General features: G+C 36.3%; 1 protein-coding gene across 1 annotated transcript in view; it reads right to left on the bottom strand.

Moving 5' to 3' along the window:
• CNBD1 (cyclic nucleotide binding domain containing 1) overlaps positions 1-11,876 on the bottom strand; it is a 493,815-nt gene extending 481,939 nt beyond the window's left edge. The window contains exon 1 of the mRNA XM_063079257.1: positions 11,789-11,876. Coding sequence (XP_062935327.1) covers positions 11,789-11,876 — 88 coding nt within the window. The remainder of the gene's footprint in view (positions 1-11,788) is intronic.
• Between the last annotated feature and the right edge of the window lie 341 nt (positions 11,877-12,217).

Genomic DNA, 12,217 nt, shown 5'->3' with positions numbered 1-12,217 from the left:
GAAAGGACATTATCAGAAAAATCAGCAAAATTTGAAGCTGGTCTAAGGATTGGATTATAGTACTGTATCAGGGTTAATTTCCTGATTTTTATGGTTGAATTGTAATTACGTAAAAGAATATCTTTAAGAAATACACACTAAAATATTTGAGGATGACGTAATGTCAAATGGCTCTAGAAAAATTAGTTTCTTTATACTGAACTTCCAGCATCTGTAAGATTGTAATTGTTTCAAATTTCTTAAATTTTTTAAAAACTTCAATATTTTTTTCAAATATTGACTTTTGCAGGTAGAAAATATGAGAAAAATATATCATTTGTAATAGAAAGGAAAAAAGATAAAATATCCAGGGACGAATTTTATTTAGTGGCATAAGAGGATACCTGCATAAATTGGAAGTAGGAAGACTGAATGTTGTAAAGATAGCAGTTCTTGAGTAGGAAGATTCAGTATTATAAAGATGTTAATTTTCCACAAATTAATCTTTAAATTTAACACGTTTCCAGTTAAAATACCAAAATGTTTATTTGTAGGAAAAGCATAAATATTTCTAAAGTTCACATAGAAAAATAAGCACAAGAGAATAGCCAGAAACAGTTTTTTAAAAAGGAATAATCAATAGAAGTTAATCTTTTCAGATATTGAAATATAGTACTTTGATAATTATAACAGTTCAATACTAATGCATGAGTAAACAAGAGATAAGTGGAAAAAGTAAATAATAGATTCAAAAAATAGATTTAGAATGAATACAAAATTTTGCATGTATTAAACATTGACATTTCCAATTGGTAGGAAAAAGATAGATTATTCAGCAAATGATGTGAGAACAGTTGCTTGGTCATTTGAAAAAACATCAAGTTGTAGCTTTACCTCACCGTTCTGCACCAAAATAAAATTCAGATGCATCGAATATTTAACAGTCTTAATATCAAAAAATGAAAACTATTGAAGCACTAAAAGAAATCATGGGGGAGTTATTTAAACCTTGATACAGAGAAAGACTTTCTGAGCAAAATCAATAAATAAAGAGTATACAAACTACACAATCATTCTGAAATCTTTGTATGGCACAAAAATCATAATGACAAAAGACAAGTGCAAGCTGAGAAAGATATTTGTACAGTACATGACAAAGGGCTAATTTCTTTTGTACACACAGAGTTCTTTCAAATAAAGGGGAAAATAAACTTCAATAAATGGGCAATGGACATAAACAGGTTATTCACATAAATACAAATGGGCACAAATATATAAAAAGATTCTAAACCTCACTCTTAAATACAAACTGAAATAGCAACAAAAACTATTTTTAACTAATTTATAGGCAAAATTTTTGTTTTATAATACTATATTGCTAAATATGTTGTGAAATATATACTTGCATATACTAATGATGGGACTAGAAATTAGTACAACCCCTTTGGAGGACAATTTGTCAATATATATCAAAGTTTAAAATTCACACACTCTTTGGCTTTGCAGTTCTAATTAATGCACTTACTTACCAATGCAAAAAAAAGTTTTGGATGGGATGTTTGATTTTAACAGCAAAACTAACTAAAGACAAATTTCTATCATATCAGTCAGGATCCAGTAGCCAGGAGACAGAAACCACACTAGTAATTTAATGGAAAAAATTGATACACAGAATAGTTACCCAGGTATTAGAGAACTGAAGAGACAAAAACAGAACATTTCTTATCACATAGGAAGCCACTACCATCACTATTTTTGCTGATGAAACAAAAGGAAAAAGTTGAATTACTAAAACTTAGAAGTTTGGCACAATGGCTCTACAAACTGGGATTCGAACTGTGAGGACAGGGCACCAGCAGCTGGCACAGGGTTTCTGAGGGAGTGCAATGAGACTATTTCTAGGAATGATGAGAAAACTGTAAAAGAAATCAACTGCTGCTGCTGGAACAAACTCCTACTGCTTGGTTTAAAAAGGTGCATTTATGGGGAGACACTCACAAGAAGGAGAAGCAAAGAAGAAAACAAAAGAATAAGCACTTTTCTTAACTTTCCTCCTGCTTTCCAGTCTCTTTGTAACACAACAATTGACAGATCCTAACAGGAAGCCAGCTGGTTTCCTGGAGCAGGGAGTGGTGGGTGAGGGAGGGACAAGTGTGGTTTGCAGAGTCCCAACCCAGCATCACAAAGCTAAATATAAAAGGGTAGCTTTAAAGATGAGGCACAATAGCTTATAACTGGCACACAAATTGGTAGGATTTTGGCATACTCAAACAATGAAATATAATAGCCACTAAAATGAATAAGATACATATGTGTGTATGCTCCATAATAAAAGACTTTTATACTATACAGTATTGTTAAGTAAAAATGAATCTATGAAATAAATTAATAAAATGCCTTAATATATGTAATAAAAAAAAGATATCTCATGTTCATGGATTAAAAGAATCAATACTGCCAAAATGTCTATACTACCCCAAATGACCTACAGATTCAATGCAATCCCTACTGAAATTTCCATGTCATTTTTCACAGAAACAGAAAAACACAATACTAAAATTGAAATGGAAACACAACAGACCCTGGATAACCAAAGCAATCTTGATCAAAAAGAACAAAGCTGGAGGCATCACATTTTCTGATTTCAAAATATATTATAAAGCAGTAATAACCAAAACAGCATGGTAATGTCTTAAAAACAGACACATCAACCAATGGAACAGGATAGAGAGCCCAGAAAAAATCCACACATTTACAGCTGATAGACTCTCAACAAAAGTGCCAAGAACACACAATGGGGAAAGGACAGTTTCTTCAATAAATGGTATTGGGAAAACTAAATATCCACACATGGAACAATGAATTGGACATTTATCTCACACCATACACAAAAATCAAACCCAAATGAATTAAAGACTTAAATATAATGCCTGAAATTGTAAAACTACTAGAAAAAATCATATAAGAAAATCTCCATGACATTGGTTTAGGCAATGATTTTTCAGATATGACCCCAAAAGCACAGGCCACAAAAGCAAAAGTAGACATGAGATTGTATCTAACTAAAAGCTTCTGCACAGCAAAAGAAACAGTCAATAGAATAATGAGACAACCTACAGAATGGGAGAATATATTTGCAAACCATACATTTGATAATGAGGTAATATCAAAAATATATAAGGAATTCAACTCAATAGCAAGAAAACAAATAATGAAATTTTAAAATGGGCAAAGGACCTAAAGAAATGTTTCTCAAAAAAAAAAAGACATTTAAATGGCCAGCAAATACGTGAAAAAGTGCTAAACATCTCCAATCACTGGGGAAATATTGGCAAAGGGCCACAAAAAATGGTCACATTGTGTAATGCTGAATATATCAATTAGTCTGATTTGAGCATCACATATTGCACACATGTATTGATATTCAATAGTGTACCCCATAGATATGTACAATCAATTGTTTCAATAAAAAAGAATACAAAGGGATATCACCTCATACCTATTAGAGTGGCTGTTATCAAAAAGACAAAAGATCCAGTCAAGATGGCAGAATAGACAGTCAGTCCCCAGCACAACTCTCTCCCATAAATCAACCAATTTACAACTATAAAAAAGCAACAACAGCCAACCTGGGGACTCTAGAGCACAGGGAAATAGGAGGAAAGACCTATGGAGTGCATGAAGGCAAGAGAAGCCACAATAAAAGAAAGAAAAAATCACTCTGATGATTTCAAGCCCCAGTTGCTTCCAGGCTAGAGATGCTGAGCACACAGAGCAGGAGCTAGCAAAAGCCACAGCTGTGCCCTTCAGATGAAGTTGCTTGGAGGTGTCAGGGGAGAAGAAGGCTATCGTGTCCCTTGGGCCAGCAAGACCACTAACAGGGTTCCCATGAACCTACATAGAAGTGAGAAGCCACAAAAACTGAAGAAAGGGAGCCACTCAGAGACTGAGTCATCGCAAGGGACTGGGGCATGGCCCATCCCATAGGAAGTGTTTGCAGCATGGGCAGTGGGGGAGACGAGCCCACCAAGAGAACACTGGGGCAGAGGAAGGACAGCTAAGCTGCACCTCAATCAGCAAAGGACCACTCAGCAAAGACTGGTCAGGAATACAGAATTGCATAGGATGTAGTTTGATGAAAAGACCAAAGTTTCTACACAACCCAGGTACACTGGATCTCTCAGGAGCTAGGAGTATCTATAAAGTCAACCGTTAAGACCTGAGCTGCACAAAAAGCCTTCTCTAGGGAATCAGCACCAAAGCAGCAATTTAGCTCAACCACAGAGCTCAAGTACTCGTCTCCATAGGAAGTTCCCCCATTTTAGAATTAAGCACGGGGGACCGGACCTCCCTCGCACACCCAGGCACACTGCCAGTGCCACACGGCCTGTCCAGGGTCCTGAGGTATGGAGTCAGAGGCCAGACTCCCCCTTCCACAATCAGGCACATCATCAGTGCCACAAAGCCCACCTGGGGTCCTAAGGCATGGAGCCAGAGACCAGACCTCCTCCCACAACCAGGCACACTGCCAATGCCACCAGCAACTAGGTAAGTAGCATGCTAGAAACATCACCTCCATGGGGGTGGCCCAGCATAGCCACTATAATAACCGTGGCTGCCACGAAAGCAGCTAGATGCCACAACCACTATGCAGATGGTCCGCCAGGCACTGGAGTGAATTGACACAAGGAGAGTCACCAGCAGAGACCAAAGAAAAGAAGAGAATTCTCTCTCCACAAAGCCCATTCCAGAGTGACAGAAGAAGCATCAGCTCTATGATAATACTGGGGAACCTGGACACACCTCTCAGCATTGGACAGGTCATCTAGGCAACAAATCAACAGAGTAACCATTACTCTTTCAGAAGGAGAGAAGAAATCTAGGGTTAACAGAGGTGGGAGCAGGGAGGGAGATGGGGATGGGGAGAGATTGGACAAAGGGCATAAAGAATAAGTATGATTTGTAACAATATGTAACAATATATATGCTGGTAATGTTGATTTGGTCAACATATGTCAACGTTGAACCCCAAAAATATGTATAATCAATTATGATTCAATAACTATTTTTTAAAAAAAAGACAAAAGATACCTGTCAGGATATGGACAAAGGAAATCTCGGTGCACTGTTGGTGGGAATGTAGATTAGTAAAGTCATTTTGGAAAACAGATTCCTCAAAAAATTAAAAACAGAACTACCATATGATCCAGGAATCCCACTATTGGGTACATATCCAAAGGAATTGAAATCAGTATGTCAAAGAAATATCTGCACTCTCATATTCATTGCAGCATTATTCACAATAGTCAAGATATGGGAACAACTTAAGTGTCTACCAGCGATGAATGGGTAAAGAAAATGTGATATATATACACAATAAAATACTATAAAGCTTTGAAAAGGTAGAAAATTCTGTCATTTGTGACAACATGGACGAACCTGGGGGACATTAAGCTGAGTGAAATAAGCCAGGCACAGAAAGACAAACATTATGTGATCTCACTTATATGTAGAATCTTAAAAATTAAAATTCATAGAAGTACAGAGTAGAACAGTGGTTACCAGGGGCTGGGAAGGGGTCAAGGGTGGGGAAAGGAGAGATGTTGGTCAAAGAGTACAAAGTTTCAATTAGACAGGAGGAATAAGACTTGGAGATCTGTTGCACAGCACGGTGACCATAGTTAATCATACATTGCATTTTTCAAAACTGCTGAAAGAGTGGGTCTTAAACATTATCTCTACAAAAGAAAAATGGTAGCTAGATGAGGTAATGGACATGTTAATTAGCTTTATTTAATCTCTCTACAATGTAAACATATATCATAATACCACATTGTACTCCATAAAGACATATAATTATTATTTGTCAAGTAAAAATGTTTAAAAATTATTTTTAAATCTCCAAAAAATAAAAAGATTATACACACACAATCTTACACACACACAAATATGCTTGGCAAATTTCAAGAAAAAATATTTTTTCATGGTGTTTGCTCCTGACAATAAGATTGGATACATGGGTTGAAAGGAAGACTCAACTTTTCAATAATTTCATGTGCTGAGGCATGTATTTTTTACACAATAATTTTCAAAAGAGACCTATTCACCAAAAGTTTTATAAATTGTGTGAGTTTTATTCATTTTTCCTCCTATTTACTAATCACTTCCATGATAGGCATTGGAAATATAAAGACATGTGAAGGAGACCTACTTACTTCAAGATATTTATCTAATAATAGTCTAACCCAAAGGCACGTATATATAAGGTATCTAACATGAGGTTAAAAGAAATAAGAACATGAAGGGATATAGAAAAAGGGCTAAGGGAGTTCAGAGATATGGAAGAGATTACTTCACACTAGAGAGGTCAGAAGAGTCTTTGTGGCGATTAAAGTAGTTGAAGAGAACTTTAAAGAACTGGAATGACAGGAACAAATAGAAGATAGAAGGAAACCCCAAAGGCAGGAAACATGAGCTATAGCATGAGAGTATGGTGAGAATTATGATGGTGTAATTCAAGGAATAATTCTCCCCACAACATGAGGACTCTCTGGATATGTTCCCTAGAAACCAGATTAAGATAGAGAGCCAACTGTATTACTAGGCAACATGGCTTAAGATAACAATGATCTCTGACTGGTGAGTTGTAGATGGTCTACATCTACAACTGCATCTACACTACAATGTAGTGGGGAGCATTGAAATGGGCTTTCCTAAGCACCTTGACTCATAACTGAGAGGTCCCTTGCAGGAAACCCAGAAGTAGTGCCTATGGCATTTCTTTAAGATATAGGCTTATGAGGCTTTTAAGCCAGGGAAATTCAGCATCTGCCCTATGTGACTCCCATTACTTTGAACCTAAGCTACCACCTGGGAGGCCAAAGTGTGCTGTGTGGGCAGCCAACCAGGCAGCTGTTAAGACTTCTACAGAAGTGGAACCCCTGACACTACCCTTCTGGAAAGCTGTAATTCTATCCTACATTCTTCTGAGCATGTGAGCCAAGTGTGAACACCTGAATGTTTATGTAAACTGACCCCTGATCAGTATTGGCAGATGGGTTTAAGGAATGGCAATCAAAGTATTTTAGTTATAGTGGAGAGTTATGTCGATGGAAGTATAAAATCTAGGACACAAGAGACAGATTTTAGCCAAATCATGAAAGAGTTAAATGCTAGATTGTAGGAAATGGACTGTAATCTAAATTTTGAAGAATAGCAACCTGTCAGCTTTTGAGTGCAGAGTTAATATGAGCAAATTTATTTACTAATCACCCTATCAGAAAAGTAATCTTGATCACAGTTTACATTGGAATGAAGACCAGAGGTCAGTCCCGTGAAAGGTGATGGAGGACAGATCTAGATGGCTGAAGGATTGATAATACAGTACTAATGATAATAGAGGACTAATTTGTGAGACAGACTGAGGACAGAGCAGTGGCCTGGTAGTCAAGGAAGACCTGGCCAGACATCTTCTGGAGAGATCTGATTCTCAGTACATTGCAACCTACTTCACCATGTCCTGTTTCCTGACTGAATCCCCAGCAAAGCTTGAGCTCAAGTTTAAATTCCCATAACTTAGCTTTTAAAGGCCATTCAAAACTGCCTGACAAAAAGTACAAGTACATTGAGCTAGTTGAACACTGGTTAAAAAAAAAGAAAAAGAAAAAGAAAAAAGTGGTTCTGTTGTTTTGTCCAATAAAACATTCATCTTTTCTCTTTGGGATTAAAAATTAAAGTGACTTTACTCTGAAAAACAAAGTTGAGAAAATAATTTTCCAATACTTGTTTTTTTTAATGATCTGAGGCATTTTCCACAAGGACTATTATTGATGATACAGACACAGAGACATACACAGATATTAAACAAATTTTTCCACCTTTTATCCATACTTGGAATTTCCATTCTTATTTCTTTTAGTTCTCTCTCTCTCTCTCTCTCTCTCTCTCTCTCTCTCTCTCTCTCTCTCTCTCTCTCTCGATACCTACCTACCTACCTACCTACCTACCTACCTGGTTTCTTCGTGCATTACACAGTTTGCTTCCCTGCTTCTCTTCTACACTGACAAGTCTCCCTTTACCTTACCTCTGTACTCCTGGGATTTAATTGCTTTAAAGATTTTAAATGGTGCTGTATTCACTTTTCTAAATAAAAATATCTTTTGAAACTCTTTTAATCTTTAGCTGCTAAAGAACAGAAAAACTCTCAAATTACAGAAAACGCCCTTGAATTCTTAGGAATGATGACCCGGTCTTTTCAGGTTGTCAGTAAATGTATGCCATAAAATAAAAAAGAGCAAAGAAAAACATTCCCTTAAGAGTACTATCTTCTTTCTAAATTCCAAGAGTCTCTGGTCTTCTCTTGAATGCTTTTTTTCTTTGTACATCCCCATATGTTGGAACAAGTAAAGTGTATCTACATAGGTCTTGTGAACTTAAAGCACTTTGGGTATTGGAAAAGCACAGAAACTCTTTCTCTCAGATGAACTAGTAGTCTAAATGTAAAGTATATTTTTCAACTCATCCTTTCTCAGAAGGATAAGCCTAATAAGCATGAAGAAAAGAATAATAACACAGCATATTAACCCACACGAAAGTAGCTAACTGGACCACACTCCTAATCATAAGCTTTCTGCTTTCCATTAACAATTTAAAAAATAATAATACTTTTTTTCTCCTTTTCATCTCTTCAGGAAATCAACTTATAATAATAATGGGTCATGTGTATACTTAGACCAGATGCTATTTTACCCAGGTGGTAAAACTACTGTACACTTTCTAACTGTAAGACTTTTAAAATAATTCTCACCTAGAATGAAAAGCAGCACAACTCTTTCGCTTTTGAGCACACTTGTGGCTTCCCTAGGGTTAGCAAACTGTGAAGAATCCCAAGGCACAAGTCAAAGAGACTACAGAAGGAGAAGACTTGAAAGTTTCAAGGGAAAAAAAAAAAAAAAAACCTGTAAGCACTAAACTGGCTCAAGGAAGATTAACTACTTGAAATGTCTATGAGTCTGACTTTCACAGTCTCGAAGATGAGCAATACGTTGCTTCCCTTAAATCAAGATTGTGTAAGTAGCCACATGGGCAATGGATTTCAGGGTAGCAGGTAAGAAGGAAACCAGAGTGTTGCTGGTTTTGATGCTGTTTTTGTTGTTTATATGAGTAGAGAGAGTTCATTTACACAGATACTACGAGGAACCTCTACCACTTACTTGACAACTATGTAAATCTTAGTATAAAACCTAAACCTTGTTATCCTTAACTGTAAAAGGGAACTTGTACTCATTTTCTATTGCTGCTGTAACAAATTACCATGATCCTAGTGGCTTAAAACAACGCAAATGTATTATCTTACAGTTCTGGAAGTCTGAAACTTCCAGAAGTTTTCAGAAGTCTGAAACAGGTTTCACTGGGCTAAAATCAGGTTGTCAGCAAGACTGCATTTCTTCTAAAGACTCTGGGGGAGAAGCCATTTCTTTCTCTTTTCCAGGTTCTAGAGGCTGCGCAAATTCTTGGCTCATGTCCCCCTTCCATCATCTAAGCTGGCAATGGCCAGTTGAGTCCCCCTCACATCTCATTTTTTGACTCTGGTTCTCCTGCCTTCCTCTTTCACTTATAAGGGCCATTTTGATTATGGAAGGCACCCGGATAATCCAGAATACTCTCCCCTTCTCAAGATCAGCTGATTAGCTGTCAATTACATCTGTAGCCTCATTTCTCCCTTGCCATGTAGCAAAGCATATGCACAGGTTTGGGGAATTAGGATATGGACATCATTAAGGGCCATTATTCTGCCTGCCGCAGACCTAATAAGGTTCTTATAAGAAATAAATGAAATAACATAACGTGCAAAATGCTTACACACTGCCTATTGAAACACTTGATAAACATTATTCATATATAAATATTTATAGAGAAGGTAGATATGACTCACTAAATCTAACTTATCAAATCCAAAGTAAATAAGGATGTATATAATGGCTGGATTTTTTTTTAATACATAACTGAACATTCCTATTTATATGCATTGCATTTTGAATCATTCCCATGTATACCTCCCTTATAATTCATGTTCATTTTATAGACTGAAAGCATCCACTACACATAGGCTTTCATGAGATCATTGTTTAAGCAGTGACAGAATCTGCTAAAGGAAATTGTTAACTTGCTAGAGTTAGGACAAAGACAGAGCTCTTATGTAAGCAGGACACGTATCCAAAGAGAAGTCACAGACATAGAACACCAAGTAGGAACCTCTAAAGAGAAAATCGGGAGCTCCACTGCTTCCATTATGCTCTATTCAGTTTCTGAGATCTAAATTGCTGCTGATATTTCATCTTTTAATCACTTCACAGAAGTTAAGTGTCCTTGGGAGATATGACAGAGGGTAGCACATATCTTATCCCATTGATTTTAAATTAATTTGATCTTTTAACTTCCAGCTACTGAGTTTCCTGGGGCTAGAAGGAAAAAAAATCATCTCAGGGTGACTTTTTTCTTTTTTACAAATAAAACCTAAACAGGAAAAGCTTTGGTTTTTGACAACATTACATTTAATACTTACTTTCACTCGAATAGGAATACAAAACTTTGACCACATGTAAGAATCTTTTCACAATAATAATATATATATATATATATATTTATAAATATATAAATATATATATATATATATATTAATTCCGACACCTGGAGGAATTAATTTGGTTTAACATAAGGACTTTGCCTAAAACTATTCAAGACATAGTATGACCCTTTAAAGGATATCAACTGCTGCCTGCCTGTGATGGCTTTTTCTCTGGAGACTATGAGCATTAATTTTTAAAAATTGTCTGGAAGAGTTAACTTTCAAAAGGTAAAAGGATAAACAGGTAAGATTCTTCAAATCAATACGTAAATCTATCCAATGAATAACAAAATATCAAAGTTAATGTTTTATTGAAGTTGAAAAGGGACATGATTATTACCTTAGTTATCTAAAATTATTTTAAAATCTCAACTAACACTGGAACTATTACATACTACTAGTCAGTGTACTCATCAGTGCTCGAAAAATAGATCTATGAATTTGAGGGCTATAACAAGTGTTTACAGAAAATGTTCCGGACTTAGACTGACTACATAAATACTGTTAATTGTCTAAATTTTAAAATATTTAATTCTATATTGATCATTCCTATGATATTGTAAGTCAAAGACTAGAAAATAAAAGTTAAGTAAAATGGGAATAGATTTCACAGTCAGAATAATGGGCGTTATCTTCTTTTCCTTGTATATTTGAAGTGAAAATTTTCCTATTGAAAATTAATTATAATAGGCTTGGCCGGTTAGCTCAGTTGGTTGGAGCGCAGTGTTGATAACACCAAGGTCAAGGATTAATATCCCAATGCCAGCCAGCCAAAAAAAAGAAAATTAATTACTAATTTATCCCATGAAGGGTAGTAAGCTCAACTCTGGGTATGGACTAGAACATCTGCCAAAAACAAAGGACCCGATAGGTGGTGGGCCATGTGACCTCCCTGATCCTTTGTTTTTCCTCGTCTTTAAAAGTATTTCAACGTTTTTGAAGCTCTAAGAGTTTATAAAGATCCTCATTTTCTGAAGAAAAAATATTTAAGACCTAGAGAATTGAAATGGCTTCAATGGACAAAACAGGATTTACACATCTATGTTCTTGCCATTCCACCAGGTAATCAGTAAGATTCCCAATGTCCCTACCAACCCTCAAGTGCCCCATTTCTTATATCTGGGGAAATTACCACTGAGAGCAATGACAGAGAATGGGACCCTCCAGGTATTCCCCACTCACTTGGTACACTGCGAAGTGGAGGAGGAGGCACATTTTTAACAGCTATCATGTGAGACAAAATAGCTGCTGGAAGAGAAGATAAAGGCATCTTGATGGCTCAAAGGCAGCTGACCAGAGGCAACCTGAGAGGTAAATGATCACTCTTTTCCAAGAGGCATCATAATGCAGAACCCTCGAGGTACTCTCTGATAGGTTAACTCCTATGGAATCTTCTTGTTCACAGTTCTTAGACAGTATTTATACTGCGTTTCTAAGTGTGAAATCTAGACCAGGAAGAACTATACTGTATCCTAGTTCAGTGGAATTTAGGGGAGTGGCTTTGTGAGCTACAGGGAGTCGTAGGAATGAAGAAGGAAATTGTATTCCACAAGGCAGATACAGCAAAATCAACAGCACTCAGGAGTCTACATTAGATTGAAGAATACATTT

Source organism: Cynocephalus volans, chromosome 15 (assembly GCF_027409185.1).
Source record: "Cynocephalus volans isolate mCynVol1 chromosome 15, mCynVol1.pri, whole genome shotgun sequence".
Classification (NCBI taxonomy): domain Eukaryota; kingdom Metazoa; phylum Chordata; class Mammalia; order Dermoptera; family Cynocephalidae; genus Cynocephalus; species Cynocephalus volans.
The sequence above is the reverse complement of the archived record's forward strand: the minus strand, read 5'-3'. Positions and strand labels throughout refer to the sequence as shown.